General features: G+C 38.0%; 1 protein-coding gene across 1 annotated transcript in view; it reads right to left on the bottom strand.

Annotated features, from left to right (window-relative positions):
- The window catches only part of LOC124555553 (vesicle-fusing ATPase 1), a 92,577-nt gene that overhangs the window by 17,158 nt on the left and 54,052 nt on the right, over positions 1-21,367 (bottom strand). Inside the window, exons 6-9 of the mRNA XM_047129508.1 lie at positions 19,785-19,927; positions 12,101-12,300; positions 3,942-4,166; positions 845-955 (exon numbers count right to left, since the gene is read on the bottom strand). Of these exons, the coding sequence (XP_046985464.1) occupies positions 845-955; positions 3,942-4,166; positions 12,101-12,300; positions 19,785-19,927 (679 nt within the window). The remainder of the gene's footprint in view (positions 1-844; positions 956-3,941; positions 4,167-12,100; positions 12,301-19,784; positions 19,928-21,367) is intronic.

The raw sequence follows: 21,367 nt of genomic DNA, 5'->3' as shown, positions 1-21,367 counted from the left end.
AAATCTGGGAATTTTAAATTTTTTTTATTATTAGTGGACATCAACACCTCACTAAACAAACAGATGCACTTTGCACACTTCATAGACACTTTCTGATGTCAGATCACATGACCCAAGTCGCATATTAGGCAGGATGGAAACTGATTTCTGATTGGTTCAATGTATATGCCAGTACTACTAAAAGGGAAGACAATAACTTTACTACAATCTAGGTATGTGTCGACTGAATCTATTACTGTTTACTTCATCACACAACACCAAGCACAGCATGTGTGACACTGAAGGAAATCAGAGATTCACTCTGACATGTTAGGAATTGCATGAAAACTGGATTTTAATGTGTAGAATGTTTCATATTTATTTCTTAAAAACTGACTTTTTCTTAAAGCAGTGTTGATTAAAAGCAGGGAGGAATAACACTGTTCTTATGGGAAATGCATCAGCACCAACGTAAATTTTCATTAAAGGCTGGTTTGTCAATTCAGGGTTTATTATAGGTCTATATCCTAAGCTCCAAGTGATGTAAAGTAAACAAAATTTAACTGACATACAGGCATAGGAATGAGAGTTTCCTTATTTCAGTCATGCTCCTCTTTTCCATTCGCAACAATACAAGACTATCATTGATACACTCATGAGCTCATATCCTTTTAGCAGCACAAATATCTAAAAAGAGCACATACATTAAAGCATTGGTACATCATACACTTTTCGGGATAACATATTATGAGACTAAGTCTCTAAAGAAAATGAGTTATGGATTACACATACTAATTAATGTATAAAGATGTAGATGGATGCATTATTAATTTTTTAATAAGAATTAACAACCCAATATGCAAACCTTTATGTCCACATCTGGTGCAAGCTTCTTGTGATCCTTCATTCTGATTGTATGTATACTGAGGATCTGGAAACGCCCATTCTCATTTGGAAGACCTATTTCCATCTGGACCTACAACAAAAATAGATAAGGAAAAAATTTAAAAATGCAGCAAATGAAGCAGGCAAAAGGGAATACAAATGTTTAAAAAACGAGACTGACAGGAAGTGTAAAATGGCTAAGTAGAAATGGCTAGAGGATAAATTTAAGGATTGACAAGTGTATTTCACCAAGGGAAAGCTAGATAACACAACAGGAAAATTACAGAGGCTTTTGGGGTAAAAGTGAAGCACCTGCATGAATATCAAGAACTCTGATGGAGAACCAGTCTCAAGCAAAGAGGTAAAAGCTGAAAAGTGGAAGGAGCATACAGAGAGTCTGTACATGGGAGAAAACTTTAAGACAATATTATAGAAAGGGAAGTGGACATAGAAGAAGATGAGATGGGAGATCTGATACTGCAAGAAGAATTGGACAGAGTTCTGTCTCCTTTTTTGTGTAATAGTTTAACAATAGCATATTTAAGTCTATCTGGAAAAGTACCACTGTGGAGGGATTCATTACGAAAGTAACTCAGTATGTCACAAAGTTCTGTGGAGCAACACTTAATTATGGTAGTGCTGATTTCATCATAAACAATGGAACATTTGTTTTTAAGAGAGCCAATAATATTAGAAGTCTTTTTCAAACAATATATGTTCCAGGATCCCGCTGCATATCGACATTAATGATATGGGCCTGCAATTTAGTCAATTCCTCCTGCTACCTTTCTTTAATATTGGTGTGACCTACGCAACTTTCCAGTCTTTGGGTACAGATCTTTAGTCGAGCGAGCTGTTGCGTATGATTGTTAAGTATGGAACTATTGCATCAGCATACTCTGAAAGGAATCCAATTGGTATACAGTTTGGACTGGAAGACTTGCTCTTGTTAAGTGATTTAAGTTGCTCACTACTCCAAGGATATCTACTTCTACATTACTCATGTTGGTAGCTGTTCTTGACTTTAATTCTGGAATATTTACTTTGTCTTTGTTGGTGAAGGAACTATGTTTCGTAACTCTGCTTTGGCAGTACTGTAGTCAGTATATCCATTGCTATCATGCAAAGAAGGCACTGATTGTGTCTTGCTGCTGGCATACTTCACATACAACCAGAATTTCTTTGGATTTTCTGCCAGGTTTTGAGACAGTTTTGCTGTGGAAACTGTATAAGCATCTTGCATTGAAGTCCAAACTGAATTTTGAGCTTTTGTAAAAGATTGCCAATCTTGGATATTTTCATCTGTTTCAATTTGTCATCTTTTTTTCATTGTTTCTGCAACAGTGTTCGACCTGTTTTGTGTACCAAGGAGGATTAGTTCTGTCCTGTTAATTTATTTGGTATAAGTCTCTCAATTGCTGCTGATACTATTTCTTTGAATTCAAGTCACATCTGGTCTACACTTACACTGTTAATTTGGAAGGAGTGAAAATAGTCTTTCAGGAAGCCATAAAGTGAATTTTTATCTGCTTTTTTGAATAGGTATATTTTTCATTTATTTTTGGAGGATTTGGGGTTTACAGTATTCAGTCTCACTATGACAACCCTGTGTTCACTAATCCCTGTATGTATTTTGATGCTTGTTATTAGCTCACGATTATTTGTTGCCAAGACGTCAAGGGCATTTGCACAACCATTCGCGTGGGCTCATGAACTAATTGTTCGAAATAATCTTCAGAGAATGCGTTCAGTATAATTTTGGATTATGTTTTATGCATACCTCCAGAATTAAACATGTACTTTCGCCAACATATCAAGGGTAAATTAAAGTCACCACCAACTATAATTGTATAAGTCAGGTTGTTTGAAATTAGATGGGTCGATCATGTAACTAGTGAGGAGGCACTGTATAGAATTGGGGAGACAAGAAAAGAAGGAATCAGTTGATAGGACATGTTCTGAGACATCAAGGGACCAGCAGTTTAGAACTGGAGGGAATTGTGTGCATTAAAAATCTTACAGGGAGACCAAGAGATGAATACAGTAAGCAGATTGAAAAGGATGTATGTTGCAGTTGTTATTCAGAGATGAAGAGGCTCACACAGGATAGACTAGTAGGGAGAGCTGCATCAAACCAGTCTTTGGTCTGAAGATGATGACAATAACGACTTCCATAATAAATTTTTATGCACAGGTGGCAGTTTTTACATAGTTTTGAATATTTTGAATGACTTACCTTGATTTAAATGTAAATCGGTTAATAATGTGTCTAATTTGAAGTTTTGTCAATAGCCTTTGTCAAACTTATTTTATACATCTTGCTGCAAAAATTTTATTTATTCCTTTTTACCTTTTAACGCAGACCAGCTGAATCAGACTGTAGCTTCTCCACACACATCACATGTTAAATCTTTTCCACAGGCCTGAGGTAGCCTGAGAGCCCCAAACAATGTAATCAACAGCAGAGGGAAAGAATTATCAAGGTGTTATCACCCATACTCAGTCTAACCAGTTAGGTTACACTACTTTCCTTACAGCAGTCTGATGCAAACTTGGGTTGTTCGTCGGGCACCAGTGTTTGCATGTGCAAGTTCAGTCTATTGTGAAATTGGGCGAAAGAAGACAATATCCAAACCAAACCTGCACATTCATGCCACAAGGAGTCAGCTTCTGCTGATTGTTAAATTAGTATTCTCTTTCAGTACATGATCGTCATGTTTCAATATGGGGGGAAACTGGGTGATAAGTGACAAAATGTGTGAAGAGTTAATAGTTTACACACACACACACACACACATTTAACAAAAAACAATATTCACACTCTCTTACTACTATTATTTTTATTTCTCTTCATTTCTTTCATTCAGAACTTTCAGATTCATGATTTGAAACAGAAAAATTTCATAAAATGGGAAGTAAATGGCTATAAGCACTTAAAACATTCAATCTCCTGTGGATACAATTGTTCAGAGATGAAATATTGCCGTGAAAAGAATGGAGTACACATGCAAAGTAAATGAAGGCCACCTTAAAGACACAACTTAATTTTCAGGTAATATCTGAAAATGAACTCTTACCTCTAAGCGTCCAGGTCGAAGCAGTGCTTCATCTATCATATCACGTCGATTTGTCATTCCAATGACTAATATGTTGTTCAACTGTTCGACACCATCAATTTTAGCCAGCAGTTGATTTACAACAGTGTCATGAACACCTGTGTTCCCCGCGACAGACCCACGGGACTTGCAGATAGCATCAATTTCATCAAAAATAATTATATGAAGACCACTGTTTGGACCCAACTGAAAAAAAAGCATAGTATATTTAACACCAATACTAACAAAATTCTTTGAGGAAAAAGAAACCTATAAATTCTGGGTATGTACAATTCAGATTACTGTTAACTTCACAACAGCTCAATACCATGTACACATCCTAGGGTTGCCACATACCACTCTGAGATGGGCCAAAAGCCAAAATGTGATAATGGTTTCGAACTGGGCATGTCACACACTGTTGACATGTACTGTAGTAGTAGTAGTAGTAGTAGTAGTAGTAGTAGTAGTATGCAGCATCATATCAGTTGTATTACTCTGCTGTCACCAAATGTCTGATACTGATGTCTATAAAACCACAGAGATCAACATACACTGCTGGCCACCGTAAATGCAACACCCTGAAGGAAGCATCCGAATCAAGTGAAATTTACACCATGGGTTTGCAGCGATGAGATATGCAACTGATTAGAATTTCAGCGCAGACGCACATCACGCGCGCCTGTGGCGCCACCTCATAGCGCCATTTAAAGCTTGGCGATTTCGACGAGTGTACGTTCGGCACGTGTGTTTACCTTGTGGTTGTTTCACAAGACGATCAGTTATGCCTCGTAGACAACAGCGAACATCGTTTGATCAAGTATCCAAGTTCGACAGAGGAAGGATAGTGGCTTACCGAGATTGTGGAAATCTGAGGTGGTACTAGGAATCAAATCTGGGTCTTTCCAAACTGAAGGTAGCAGGAAAAATCCATATCACTTCAGGCAGGGGGGTTACTGTCATAGTCTCAGATGTTATTGTATTTAACATATGTTAAAATTCAGGAGTAAATAAGAAATACATACATTTTTTTGTTTTCTCCAAAAAATTTCTGCCTCGAGACACAGGCCTCCAAAGATGACACTGTGAACACCATTTTCAAGATGCGAATTTCAGAAATTTTTTTAAAATGCTGTATCCCTGTAACATTTCTAGATATTTTGTTACAATTTTTTTTATTTGAAAGATAATTGCTTTATGATTACAATGGTATCCTCCATTTGGACATAACTGTTGATGTTCTTTTACTGTTGCCTTTTGAATTTTTTTTATAATTTACAGAATTTTTTTTTTCCAAAAATGTCAATCCACAAAAGTTACATTTTTCTGTTGATTAGTATCATCTAGGACTATGCTCACTGTAAAGGAGAGCTTCCACTTTTAAGTTGGACAGGTTTTATCTTAAAAAATCTTTCAACTTTCAAGGGTAACATATGTCTTCACTGAAGTTTCTTACTAATTTGTTTGTTACTATGTTTATTTGTATTGTCTTTGTTGCAGTTATTTCTTTTCACTTTCTTTGTTGCAGTTATTTCTTTTCACTTTCATTGTTGCAGATATTTCTTACACTTTGTTGTTGTTTCTTGTCAGTTTCTTTGTCATGGTAGTTAATTGCAGGTTTCTGTATTGTAGTTTTTCAGTGCCAATTTGTTGACTGAAGAGGGTTCTAAGAAATATGAGACCATCCAGTGTGTTCTGTGTTTTCATGAAGAATTTGCCAGTTGACAGTTGCAGTGTGTTTTGTGAAAAGGATTGTATAAAACATCTTCTGACTGGGGCCACAGGAGAGTGAAGTGTGCTGACTATTTGCATATCAAAAAAAGAGTGATATATAACAAACAAACAAAAATTGAATTTGCTCAGGTTGAGAATAAGTGTTCTCATTTGAAGACTATTTCAAAGTGAAGATGTTTCCAGTGACGACATTTTGTGTTCTAAATGTTTTGACAGACTAACACAATGATAATATCCGAACAAGTTGAAGCCTCCTATGATGCAGATGATGCAGATTTTGCATCAATAGAGGAAGAATTAAATACCTTTACTTAGTCAACTACAGAGGTGAGTGTCAGTCCTGTTAAGAAACCATGGTCAATGAAGTAGAGTCGTAAGCTCTATGTATCAAGAAAGCACAGAGAAATTACTAAAGCTATGGATGAATACACTACAGCAAAACTGACCACACTCTTCAAAGTAGAAATTCCATCTTCAGAAGAAAATGAACCAAAGCACTCTTGCACCTCTTTCCAGGAATTTTTCACAAATATTAATTCACCTGTTGAATATTGTGCATCCTACAGTGAAAAGGTGCAAGGAAATGTAAGGTCTGTAAAAGGAGTCTTTGGAAGACCAAATCCCTATTATGGCCATCCTGTAGAAGCACCTCAAGTTCAAATAGTGCAGTCATTTTGTCTGAAAGATAGACGAGTCTGTTCTTGCCAGAGTGCCAACAAAAAAAGACACTATGCCTGTAACAGTTGAAGGTCAAAAAGTTGTAGAAATGAAGAGGTACATGACTCTCAGTATTAAAGAAATTTTTGCAATTTATAAGAGCAACTATACAACTTCACATATTGGAAGATCAAATTTTTGTGCACTACGACCTAAGTGGGTAGATCCACACCCACCTAGAGATGTGTATGTGTGTACTGTGCGAATTTTGAACTTTTGTGTGGTAACTTTGAAGAACTTACATGAGCGTATGACATATGACACCTTGGTTGGGTGTGTGAAGTCATTAGTAGTCTGTGACGTAAAGCGAGAGACTTGTTTGTTTCAAGAATGTGGTGACTGCCCTGGAAAAGGAGGACTGTCATTACAGACACTTGGCCTGGAAGACATAGCAGACAACTCTATAGAAATTACCTATGTGACATGGGAGGAAAATAAACTAATTAAGAAAACTGTTGCCTTGGACAGTTTCATTGATGAACTTGGTAAATGGTCAGTGAATGCACACACCAACATCTGAAGAAATTGCAACAACAATACATTGCAGAAGTGAAAGGGTGTGTACAGACTGAAGAACTATGTTTAGTACTTCACTGTGATTTTGCTGAGAACTGGTCTGTAGTTCTCCCACAAGAAGTACAAGGGTATCATTGGAGTAATGACCAGGTTTTAATTTTTACAGGAGTGACATTTTCAAAACAAGACCACAAGTGTTGCAGTTATATGTGATGACACAGGACATGACTCAGCCCATGCTTTGCTAGCAATGTGCAAAATTCTTCAACTGCAAACAGAGGCAGAGAAGATGATCATTATTTCTGATGATGCTCCCAGTCATTTTAACAACTGTTGCCAGCTGTTTGAATTGAGTAAGTCGTTTGTGCCAACTGACTGGGTATACAGTGTTACTGGTCACAGGAAGGGGCCTTGTGATGGTGTAGGAGGCCTGCTGAAGTAGCATGCTACAAAACAAAGTTTCCAGACCAAATACAGCTGTGATTCAGAATGCTGAGGATTTTACAATAGTTGTGAAATCTTACACATCCACAGCCCTCATTCCTTTGTCCAAAGAGGAAATCAGAGAATTCTGTGAGCAGAAAAAAGAAGAGTGGTCTAAACAAACTACTCCTGTGAAAGGAATTAAGAAGACACATTTTTAGACTCAAAGTGATGGGCAAACTCATATTGCACACACTTTAAAGAGCAAGAAAAAGAAATTTCGTTTGTTCAGCCAACACCTCAGAAACAACAGGATAATATTCAGATTCTCAACCCGAGAAGGGAGATGTTTGTGGTGTGTGTGTGTGTGTGACTGTGGCTGATGGATTGCAGATATTATAGACACCAGTTATGAGTTAAATGAAATGGTAGTGAACTTTATGCTACCACATGGACCAGCTGCTGGGTATAGGTTTCCAGCTTAAGGGTGGCAAAAAAGCCATCAGTGCTCACTTTCTGTTCACAATGTTTTGAAGATTCCTATTGGTTCAACAGGAAGGCATCACACTATCAAAGGAAGATACCATGGAACACATTTTTAATTTATTGACTGGTTAATTTCAGTACGAAACATTAGTCCACACAAGTTGTATAAATTGAAACCTTTGCAAGTCTTTGGACCTTTCACATTCATTTTGGAACCATTTAAAATGCTTGATAACTGTGTCTCTTACTCATCTTTCAGAACTAAAATTATGTTAAATAAGGCTAGGTTTTGATTTTTACAAGCCTGTTATGTGATAATAAAACAGGTTTTATGTATGGCAAAAATTTCCAATTTTTATATAACCTCTTCCACCTAAAAGTGGAAGCTCTCCTTTTCAGGGAATGTAGAACTATATGGTACTAATCAACAGAAAAAAATCAAAATTTTATGGATTGGTGTTTTTGAAAAAAAAAAATTCCATAAATTATAAAAAGTTCAGAACTCTATAGCAAAAGAACTTTGACAGTTAAGTCCAAATGGAGGATTTCTTTGTAATTACAAAGCAATTATCTTTCAAATAAAAAAAACACTAACAAAATATATAGAACTTTTACAGAGATACAGCATTTTAAAATTATTTCCAAAATTTGCATCTTCAAAATGGTATGCACAGTGTCATCTTTGGACGGCTGTATCTCGGAGCAGAAAGCTTTTTGGAGAAAACAAAAAATGTGTGTTCATTACTTAGTCCTTCATTTTAACATCTACATCCACACTCCGCTAGGCACCAAGTGGTGTGTGGCGGAACGCACAATTCACACCAAAGTCATATTTCTCCCCCTCTGTTCCACTTGTGGAACACGTGAAGGAAAAATGACTGTCTGAACGCCTTCAGTATGAGCTCTAATTTCCCTTATCTTTGAATGGTGATCATTGCACAATTTCAAAGTTGGTGGTAAAAATATATGCCCTACATCCTCAGAAAAGATTGGATTTCGGAATTTAGTGGGCAGCCCCTTCGGTTTAGCGCGTCGTCTATCTGCAAGTGTGCCCCACTTCAAAATTTCTATGATATTTGTAATGCTCTCATGACACAGACCAGTCACGAATCTTGCCGCTCTTCTTTGGACCTTCTCAATCTCTTGAATCAGACCCAACTGGTAAGTGTCCCATACAGATGAACAATACTCTAAGACTGGGCAAACTAACGTATTGTAAGCAATTTCCTTTGTTTAAGGACTGCATCGTTTCAGGATTCTACCAATAAACCACAATCTAGAGTTCATCTTGCCCGTTACTTGTGTAGTCTGATCTTCCAATTTGAGATCATTTCAAATAGTCACACCCAGGTACTTATGCTACCGATTCCAAAGGCTGGGCATTTATTTTGTACTCTTACATTAATGGGGATTTTTGCCTTGTTATACGCAGTAGGTTACACTTACTAATATTGAGAGATAACTGCCAGTCATTATCTACATCTACATCTACATTGATACTCTGCAAGCCACCCAACGGTGTGTGGCGGAGGGCACTTTACGTGCCACTGTCATTACCTCCCTTTCCTGTTCCAGTCGCGTATGGTTCGCGGGAAGAACGACTGTCTGAAAGCCTCCGTGCGCGCTCTAATCTCTCTAATATTACATTCGTGATCTCCTCGGGAGGTATAAGTAGGGGGAAGCAATATATTCGATACGTCATCCAGAAACGCACCCTCTCGAAACCTACACCGCGATGCAGAGCACCTCTCTTGCAGAGTCTGCCACTTGAGTTTATTAAACATCTCCGTAACGCTATCACGGTTACCAAATAACCCTGTGACGAAACACGTCGCTCTTCTTTGGATCTTCTCTATCTCCTCCGTCAGACCGATCTGGTACGGATCCCACACTGATGAGCAATACTCAAGTATAGGTCGAACGAGTCTTTTGTAAGCCACCTCCTTTGTTGATGGACTACATTTTCTAAGCACTCTCCCAATGAATCTCAACCTGGTACCCGCCTTACCAACAATTAATTTTATATGATCAGTCCACTTCAAATCGTTCCGCACGCATACTCCCAGATATTTTACAGAAGTAACTGCTACCAGTGTTTGTTCCGCTATCATATAATCATACAACAAAGGATCCTTCTTTCTATGTATTCGCAATACATTACATTTGTCTATGTTAAGGGTCAGTTGCCACTCCCTGCACCAAGTGCCTATCCGCTGCAGATCTTCCTGCATTTCGCTACTATTTTCTAATGCTGCAACTTCTCTGTATACTACAGCATCATCCACGAAAAGCCGCATGGAACTTCCGGCACTATCTACTAAGTCATTTATATATATTGTGAAAAGCAATGGTCCCATAAAACACCCCTGTGGCATGCCAGAGGTTACTTTAACGTCTGTAGACGTCTCTCCATTGATAACAACATGCTGTGTTCTGTTTGCTAAAAACTCTTCAATCCAGCCACACAGCTGGTCTGATATTCCGTAGGCTCTTACTTTGTTTATCAGGCGACAGTGCGGAACTGTATCTAACGCCTTCCGGAAGTCAAGAAAAATAGCATCTACCTGGGAGCCTGTATCTAATATTTTCTGGGTCTCATGAACAAATAAGGCGAGTTGGGTCTCACACGATCGCTGTTTCCGGAATCCATGTTGATTCCTACATAGTAGATTCTGGGTTTCCAGAAATGACATGATACGCGAGCAAAAAACATGTTCTAAAATTCTACAAGAGGTGTGTGCACTTTGAGTGATATGGGACCCCTGACACATCTAGATACGACTGACAGGTGACACGTACGTAAGTATCCTGTCTGATCACTTGCCTCCATTCACCATTGTGCATTCTGACAGACTTGGGAAATTCCAGCAGGACAATGTGATACTCCACATGTCCAGAATTGCTACAGTGTGGCTCCAGGAACACTCTTCTGCATTTAAACACTTCCACTAGCCACCCGACTCCCCAGACATGAACATAATAGATCATCTCTGCGATGCCTTGCAACGTACTGTTCAGAAAAGATCTCCATCCCCCTGTACTACTACATATTTAGGGAAAGTCCTGCAGGATTCATGGTGTCAGTTCCCTCCACACTACTTCAGACATTAGTTGAGTCCATGCCATGTCGTGTTGCATCACTCCTGTGAGCTCGTGGGGGCCCTAAATCATATTTAGACAGGAGTACCAGTTTCTTTGGCTCTTCAGTGTAATACTAAAAGGAGGAATGATTTACACTGTTCATTATGCAGCCTTAATGTGGGACAGAAAGGAGTGGGGTATACAGCCATAAAAAAAGATCTTTGACCACGTAAGTGATGTGAAGGATTTAACTGATGATAAAATTAGCTTTGAACACGTACATAAATCTCTCTCTCTCTCTCTCTCTCTCTCTCTCTCTCTCTCTCTCTCTCTCTCTCGCACTTGTGGAAACTATGTAAATGGTCAGCATGCTACCATATTTTTCACCAAGAGAGTGCTATATAATTGTGAAACTGCCTAGTTCCACTTCATAGTGTTCACAATTATGATCCACAGAACATGAAAGTAATGAACTTCTTTTTTTAACAGTTTCACATTAGGTTTTAAATTTTGCAGAGTCAGATTTTTCTCCCATGTTACTAATAATCTGACTATATTTATTCTTAATACAGTAATAACAACATGTCAACTCGTGGCATCATTACATTTGTAAAGACCCACACTAGATAACATACTATATTTAATGGTTAAATTTGGCCAAAATTGGTAATTACAGTTAAATAAAAAATGTGATCTAGACTATTTTGTGTGTAAACTGTAATAAACTAATATCCTGCCACAGCTTTGTGTGGATAGCACTAAGTATTTAGTCAGATGACTTACCTGGTGCAGCAGTAATAAATCATGTACACAAACCTTTCTCTTGAGTCTGTTAATGAAAACATTATCAAAATCCCTACAGTATCTTTCAAGATTAGCATTACATACAGACAGAAAAATACAGCAGGGGACTTTAGTTCCTATTGTGTAGAGGTAAGTATCTCAGTTTCTTACCACATATAATATTTCACGAGTGTGCAATCAATGGGCTTTATATAAAGAGGAATCGCAAGAAGAAAGTACGCCTCAAATAGTGACATAATCTAACTGACATGATATTACAGAAGGACAATTGCTTATATTTAGCATATATTTTTTAAGCTTAGGAATTTTATGTTAGCAAAGTCCCAAGACATGAACCAATAAAAGTTATCTTCATGTTTTACACAATATATTCTACTCACTCTTTTTTCCTCCTCCTCAGCATCTGCAAATAAACGTCTAATGTTGGCCTCTGATTCACCAACATATTTATCCAAAATTTGAGGGCCATTGACTATTTTGGGCTCACGAGCATTAAGCATTGTGCCTATCTGTCTTGCCATCAGTGTCTTTCCTGTACCTGGAGGCCCATATAACAGTATGCCTTTCACATGTTTGCAGCCTGTAAACAGTGAACTAATGTAATTCTATCTTGAAACAAAAATTAGGTTTCTAAAAACACATTATACTAGGACTGATTATTTTATTGGTGGGGAATATCATCTACTATGCAGATTTTTAAGCACATAAAATGTATGGGTAATTACTGAAGCAGGCAAGAAACACATTCTAGAATAGTGGCTTTCTGTTTCTTCTACATTTCAAGATTTACCTATTGGATTACAGCTCCAACCATTGTATTATAATGAAATACACCCACAATAATGCCACAGAAACTAACTGTGACCAAATTCAGTACAAAACTCAAACATAAGTGTCTTCAGTTTAATACCAAGGGAAAAAATTGTGAATAATTTTGTAATAGTTTATCAGAATTGATTACTGTCATAAAATTATTTAAGGCTATTTCATATGACTGACTTTTTAATATATAATTTTATTTAAATGCATTTTAAATGGTGTCATAACTTCACATGTATTAGAAACAATTGTTACTTCCATTGCTAAAAATTATGTATCCACCTTCATGCACAATTTTTAGATTTCCTGTGTCCCAAAACACAGTAATAAATTTTATTTCAGATTACACTGCGATGACAGTGAAATTTAATTAAAAAAAAAAAAAAAAAAAAAAAAAAAAAAAAAAAAAAAAAAAAAAAAAAAAAAAATCGTTCAAAATCTACCAGCACAATGTGGCAGAGCTTCTTGTTTAAGCAAAGTATCTACACTCATACTAAGGAGATGGAAAAGGATGGCTGCTTTCCCTTCCCCGATGTGTTGGTCAAGAAGAAGGTTGGTGGTACATCAGGGCATGCCATTTACAGGAAGCCTATTCTCACTGACTTGTATCTACGTGCTGATAATTGTCACTACCTAGCTCAGCATGAAGGGGTACTTCATACCCTGGTTCACAGGGCCAAGGTCATCAAGCCCTGGGAATTTGTCAACTGAGCTAGCTCCTCCTGAGGTTACCTTTAGCCAGAATGGTTACAGCAAACTACAGATCAGATGTGTGTTGCACTATCTACCAAACGTGCACACCATGAGAGATGACAACACCAAGGTCGCACCAAAATCTATAGCCTTTTTGCCTTACGCAGGGAGCATTTCCAATAGGACTGATTGCATTTTGCAGAAATATGATGTGAAATGTGTTTTTTGACCATCATCAAAGATTAGAGTCCTCTTGGATTCCATAAAGGGTGATCTTTCTTTGCGTAGCAGGTGTCAACCATTTTTTCTTGCAGCTGTGGAATGTCATATTCTTGTCAGACTGTCAGGACTGTTGAGGACCAGTGTACTGAGCATAAGCATCAAACACACTTACAACACCTGAGTAAATCTGCTACTGCAGAACAATGTCTTAGCACTAGTCATCTTATGGAATATAACACAAAGATACTGGTCTTACTGGTCTGCACTTCCAGCTATTTGAATAGTGTTATTAAGAAAGTAGTTGAAATTAAACTAGCAAGTAATCTTATACACAGAGATGGGAGTTTTGTTTAGATTATATGTAGAATCCTGCTTTCTCCATTGTCAAAACACATAGGAACACAGCTAATGCTAACTCAACCATTGGTTATTAATTTTCAGTATCATTAACTTCTGAAATCCACCTTCTTTGGTTGTTTGACAGTGCTAGTATAATGTGTGTGTGTGTGTGGCGGGGGGGGGGGGGGGGGGGGGCTTTCCAAACCCCCCTTGAAAAATGAAAAGGTGTGCACCTGTCAAAATATTGACAGTTGCCAAAAATGTCACCCAGCTGCATTACCATAAGTTATTTGATTGAGAATATTTGGAAGAAAGCAAATTCTGCCCTCACAAAACCAAGCTTGGTAAATTTAGATCTCCATTATTTCAGAAACATTGTGCAACAATTCTCCTGCCTTCACTGTACATCTGACATAGGGATCATGAGAATAAGATGAGAAACTAAGACATGTACGTTGGTACGCAGACTATCATTTTTCCTTGTTCCACACACAAACAGAATACAGTCAAACATCACTTGTGTTTGTATGAAGCACACTCCATGATTCACTGTCGATACGTTGCAGAAGGATATATACATGTTATGCATGTGCAGATGCAGAGATTTGACCACACTGTGTCTCAAGAGTCCAGTCAGAATTTGGAGGGGGAGAGAGAGAGAGAGAGAGAGAGAGAGAGAGAGAGAGAGAGAGAGAGAGAGAGAGAGAGGCTAAAACCATTTCAACAAAATTATTTTTTGTAACTGAACACATACTCCTCTACACCCCATGTCTACAATTACTTTCTTGCAATATTTTGCAAGCACTTCAGGACACTACTGCACAAAATTTTAGTAATGGAATCTCGATACTTCATTTTGCTATGAGATCTCTGAACATTATTAAAAATTCTGAGGCAGCCACTCATGATGGATTATAGTAAAGAATGAAAAGTGTGTTGTAAATGAAAAGGGGAAAATGGTCAAGGAGATGACACACATTTGTAACTAGAGAAAGTGACAATGATCTAGTGTAAGTATAAGTGGTACGAGAACAAGAGCTGGCATGGATTCAGTAAGATTTTGGCAGCAAGCAGCTTTCTGCCTGACCAAATGGTAAGGCAATGAATCATTTCATCTTAATTTGAGGTGTGTGAAGGAAGCAAATTCTGTGAGGCATTCTTGCTTAAGGATGAACTTAGTAATAAGGAAAATAATAAAAATAATTCCAGATAAAATGCCTATTGGATTTTCAAAAGACTGGAGTCAGGTGCACAGCCACTTCGTAAATATATTCAAGCGGGAGATATTTTCATCCGATTCACTTTGTTTTTTTTTTAGTTCGTATATTCATTTTGTTGGGGGGGAGGGGGGGCAATATTTTTTGATTTATGATACATTTCACTGATCCAATTCCAAACTGGGCATCTTTTAGAGATAAATAGAGGGAGTACAAACGTATTTGAAGTGAACATTCCACATCCTACAAGGTTTATTACCAAAGTGAGGTCCATGACCCTAACCTGTAATATAATACATATGCACAGAAGCAAGCAGCAGACAGATAAATTAATGAGGTCTGTTTCTGGCATCTCAGGTGGGAACCGGTGTTAGTGACAATATAGGGGGAGAGGAGGGAATGAGGGGGGAGGGGGGAAAGAAGGACATTAAATTTTCTTGCCTAGGCATCAGATAAGAATACAAGGGAGAGCTGGTAAGTCTGGCAAATTTTGATTAGATAACAGAAAATTGCGCTGAGTGGCATAAATGTTCATAAGAATATTTTATTGCTGAAACTTCCCAATACTTTTCAGACAAACACTGCAAATCTGACATCTTCTGGATTCCTGAGAAAGTTTTCTTGTAAAGTAAATGTCAATAAAATTAATGGTATCATGAGATTCTTGAGAGATGGTAGGTCTCTCATATAAATGGGCACCCTATAAACTGAATGAAATTCTATGTATCAATTACTGACCAAAAAAGCTAAAAGAACGACACTTCAGAATTTGAAGTTTAATTCAAACAACTATTATTTTCATATGTTGTTTCGTATGACACACTTCACATATAACTTTTTATGCTGTCATCTTGTTAATATCAACAGTTGCACTATAACATTTATTTATTCATCCACAATGTGTCATGAATAGGGTCTCAGGTATACCACACAATACCCCTTAATAATTAGCCCCACAACAGCATGGGGCTCTGAGCTCAACCCACTAAATCCCCAATTTTCATGGGACCAAAATGCGGAACACAACACAAAACAAAAACTGAGGGACTTGATGAAACCTCACACACCCAAGCACCAGAGTTGGAACTGGTGACAGCTGTTCCCACAAGTGGATTAGATGATACACCAGTCCCAGCAGTGGAAATTGTCACAGGGAAGTTGGACAACGTCAAGACCAAATCCTGGTCTGAGGCTAAGAGGAGAAAACTTCTAAAAGAACAAAAAGAAAAGAAAGCCAAAGAAAGGCTTCAAGAAAAGAAAGACTCTCTTAAAGCGAAAAGTGAAGGTAGTAAACATTCAAGAACTGTTCATTGTATGTTAATGCTTCGTGTATGTGGAAGTTCCCTTAGAAAGGAGACTGGTTTCTGTCTTTGCTGATTTTCAAGATCGTGCCTTTTTCTATAGTGCTTAGCTTATGGTACTCCTGTTTAAGGTGGTCTGTAAACATTGAATTGTTTGTACTGTATTTCAATACCCTGATGTGCTCTTCGTATCTTGTGTCAAATGAACTGCTAGTCGTTGGATGCAGATTTTTTAACAGTCCCTGAACTGAACTGGTAGATAGATTATTGGTATCTATCTGGTTTTGATTTTAGTTTAGAGATGTGTTAATGTACTGAATTATTTGTTTTGTAGGTAATGTTTATGCCCTATCTTTTGAATATCTCATTTATTTTGTAAGTGAATTTGTTTTTGTACGTAGGCCACCTTCTTGTGATTGTGCTGCTTCTATGTGATGATGTGATTTGGTTCATTCCATCATTTTTGTTCTCATTTTTCTGTTAAATTTACCAAATATTTTCTTTGTATCCATTTTTTATTCTATCTGTTTCATCTGACTGCAGCTTTTGTAGTATTCTTGATTGAATTCAAAATAGTTTTGTTGTGTTGTTAACGATAATAATTCTACTGTTTCATCTGTGTGCGTGTTCATGAAGTAGCTGGTTTTGTGTTTCAGGTTTTCTTCAGTGATAATGGTTTCGTTAACAGTGGTGCAACTGAGCATGCTTTCTACATCAAAGTGTTATACTGGGACTTTTATAACTCTATAGTCTATTGGCTGAGTGGTATTTCTTATTGTCCTATCATTGTCAAGTTTATAATATTGGGTGAGCTCTGTTTCTCCCTGTCTGAAAATGCATGCTCCGAGTGTTTTTAATGTGTTTAAAAACTGTTTGGTGGCACAATGGTATTGTCTCTGTTACATATTGTTATAATAATGATTTCTGCTTGCAATTTTTTCTCTAGATTAAGTTTTGATTCATCACAATTATTTTGGATTTGTTTCCTTCTTTAATCTGTGGTGCTACGTTTTCAATTTCCGCTTTTATTAATTCTCTATTTATCCTTGTATTTACATTACTGTGGTCATTTTTTTCTTCTATTGTGAGAATATATTCAGATTCTATAATGAAATCTTCTATTTGTTCATTTGTGAGTGAGTCAACATAGTGTTTCAAACCTTTTTCTAACAGCTGCTGTTTGCTTTCGCTTTCTATTATGCTTGTAAGAGTGACAACCCTTGGATGGAAATTAATTTTGTGTGTGTGTGTGTGTGTGTGTGTGTGTGTGTGTGTGTGTGAGATGAGATTTTGTGCAATTTGAGAAATTTTCTTTTTATGCTTTAGTCACATTTTATCTATAGCTCTGCATGTATAGTATTAAACTTTTTCTGTGATGGAAGCCCACTGGACTTTTTTCTACATCATTTCAGGCAAATGCCAGGATGGCTTGTGCTCCGTCTCTAATGACCTCGTTGCCGACGGGACATTAAACACTAATCTCCTCCTCCTCCTCTTTGGGTAGAAGGACCAAATAAATACTGTTAACACTGTATAAAATAATTGAAGAATCACAGAATGAATAACAAAGTTTCCTTTCCCATCCTTCACTACTTCCACTCTCCCTCCCCCCCCCCCCCCCCCCCCCTTTCATCCTATCTCTCGCTCCTCACCATTTTCCTCTCTCTCACTCACTCTCGATCCCACTACTCTGTACTCACTTTTCACTTATCTCTGCCTTCCCCCTGCCAGTTGGACCCCACACAAAGAATATGTGTTGCATGGTGAAAGATGCTCTTATGTGCACTAGCCTATGATAGGTTGTGAGACTATTGTACCACAGAATAAAGCAGAACAGAAAGTGGCTGCTACGGAACATTTCAAGGTGCAGAGGTTGGACTGCTTAGCCATAAAAGGTAGAATTAGCAGCACACCCACTGCTGGGATGGACACCAGCTTCAATTACACAATGGAGGCAGCAGCAGCAGCAGCAGCAGCAGCAGCAGAGGCATATAGTTTAAGAATAGGAAATAACTTGAAACCTTTATGAAATTCCGAATCCCACACCAATATAGTGAATGAGGTAAATATAAGAATGGTCAGTGATATGCCGGCTGATTATACAACAACTTCCAGCTGGTTCAGTAAACCTTTCAAGGTAACAACTGGAAGAAAGGAATAATGGAAGAACAAACCTCAATACTGCTCAGGAGACAGTCTCGTTTATTGGTAGCCTCAAAACAGATGAGGGCATTGGGGCCAGGGTGTATGATGTACAAACTAGAATAGAGAGCAGTCTCTATATGGAAGTTTGCCACATTATTCCAGGTGGAGATAATCCCTGTCTGACTGTGCACAGAGCAGAATTTGCATAGTGCTGAAAGGATTGTGGCATCCAATTCCATTCAGACAGCCAAGTAATCCTGAAATCTCTATTAGTTCCTGCAACGAGCTCAAAGATGATTGCAGAATACCATGAAGCCCTTGTAGGATTACAGGAAAGCAACAGGGTAAACTCACTGTAGGTCCCCAGGTACTCAGTAATCAGTTACAATGAAGAGGCTGATATGCTGGCCAGGAAAAGTGTGATGACTCCATCTGTAGGACCAGAACCTGTCCCAACCTTCACTATGGTGATGGTAAAAATAAATCTACATAGACGGATTACGAGGCAGCACACAGAACATTGGAATAATACAGAAACATGCTATGCTAATGATACTGAAGTCATATTTTGAAAGAATATCTGTAAACATAACTTGTATAAAGAAAGAGAAAGAAGTTCCTAAATGCAGGCTGCACAGTGAGGGGGATCAAACTGGACCACGTCGAATCTTGAAATGTGAAGTGTTGAAAGCCAAAAAAACACAGCATATTTGGGTCATTAATTCCTGAAGAAGTTGTGTCTAATGAAGAATTAGAAAAAGATCTACTACTCTATAGGTACTGGCTGGCTTTACTAAAATCACAGGAAGAGAAACCACACAACAAGCATAGTTTCAGTGTGGATAACAGTGGGTTAATATCACTCTTTAGTCTCCCTGTGTAAATCCATCAACCAATCATCAATCTGATTAAAACCTGTATTCCTGATTTACAGTATAACCTTGTACCGCACGAGATATGATTAGGCTCTCAACTATTTTTAATTACACTAGAATGCAGCATCCTCTTCTGTTCTTAACTTAAAAATAAATAAATAAATAAATAAATTGGCTCTGAGCACTATGGGACTTTACTTCTGAGGTCATCAGTCCCCTAGAACTTAGAGCTACTTAAACCTAACTAACCTAAGGACATCACACACATCCATGCCCGAGGCAGGATTCGAATCTGCGACCGTAGCAGTCGCGTGGTTCCAGACTGAAGCGCCTAGAACTGCTTGGCCACTCCGGCCGGCGTTCTTAACTCAATGATGCTATCAGTGTAAATGCTGCAGAAAAATTTCACAATCAATTTATAGGTAATGAACATGGCAAGTATGTAGTATTTACCTAATTGTTCAACCACTTCTGGAGGAAAAACACGTGATGCGAAAGCTCGTCTGAATATAGCATTGAATTCTTTATCCAGACCACCAATTCCCATTTTCTGAAAATCCCAGTCTGGGTTGATAATAGACTGCCGTGGCTGTTTACTGTAAACAGAAAGATAATATATGAACACTACTAATAGTCAGTAAGAAATTATTTTATTCTAGTCACTTTCATTATTTACAATTTAAGAGCCTCCTGAAGTCTATTAAAGTACTTCACTCCATCTGAGAAATGACTGTGACTGTGACTCTTGCATGACACAAAGTAGTAGAAAATATTCCAGAGTGTGTGTGTGTGTGTGTGTGTGTGTGTGTGTGTGTGTGTGTGAGTGAGAGAGAGAGAGAGAGAGAGAGAGAGAGAGAGAGAGAGAGAGATATTTAATCATCACCACACGTACTACTATTTGATATTATCACTATTGCATACAATATAATTTACATTTATTTTAAAATTAATGTTAATTGTCCGAATTTTTCAGGTAATTAATGTCAAGCTAATTTGCTGTGAATGGTCTATTCAGTACCACATTATACTCTTAGACTTTCTATCCAACAAATTTACATTTAACTACCAAACAAACAGATAAGGAAACAGCAACCTATTCTTGCATACCAGTATTACACACACACACACACACACACACACACACACACACACACAAGCGTGAGTGACGCCAATTTTCAATTTCAGCACAGTGACTGGAACTGTAGATTAGCTGCTCACATGCTGATCTTCTCTAAATGTGCACAGATACTTTATAATGCAGGAATCTCAGCTTGAGCTGATGTAATAAAGTATCCTTATTTGTAATGTGTTTGCTTCTCTTTGAGGTCATTGAACCATGCTGGGTATGGTATTAAATATAACAATGGATTAAGCCACCAACAGACATTTCTTTGCTACACTGACCAGTCACATTAATGTGACCATCTTCCGAAAGCCTCTATAATCATCTTTTGCAGCACAGACCGCTGCGAGATATGCGGGAATGGTGTCCATGATCTTCTGGAAGGTACCAACAAGGACGTGGAGCCATGCTGACTCCATTGCCATGGCCAGCTGTACTAAGTTTCTCAATTGAGGATCCAGGGTGCGAACAGCCCTATTGGCATGGCCCCACAGATTCTCAATTGGGTTTAAATCTGGGAAACTTAGTGGCGAGGGGAGTACATTAAACTCACCTGGTGCTCTTCAAACAATGTACACTGCAGATTGTGTGACACATTGCTTCGTCCTGCTGGCAGATACCATTGTATCGATTGTGTGTGGGGGTGGTCATGGTCCCCAAGGATACATACATACCTGTGTTGATCCACTGTGCCTTCCAGAATGACAAGATTACCAAGGGAATGGCATGAAAAAATTCACCGGACCATAAAGTATTCAGGGTGTTCACTTTCAAATCTTTTATGTTGCACATGCAAACAGTGATAGAGGTACTCAGGGTACCCTCCGCCACACACCGTCAGGTGGCTTGCGGAGTATGGATGTAGATGTAGATGTAGAAGTGATCTGTCCAATGGAGCATAAAATGTTATTCA

Source organism: Schistocerca americana, chromosome X (assembly GCF_021461395.2).
Source record: "Schistocerca americana isolate TAMUIC-IGC-003095 chromosome X, iqSchAmer2.1, whole genome shotgun sequence".
Classification (NCBI taxonomy): domain Eukaryota; kingdom Metazoa; phylum Arthropoda; class Insecta; order Orthoptera; family Acrididae; genus Schistocerca; species Schistocerca americana.
The sequence above is the reverse complement of the archived record's forward strand: the minus strand, read 5'-3'. Positions and strand labels throughout refer to the sequence as shown.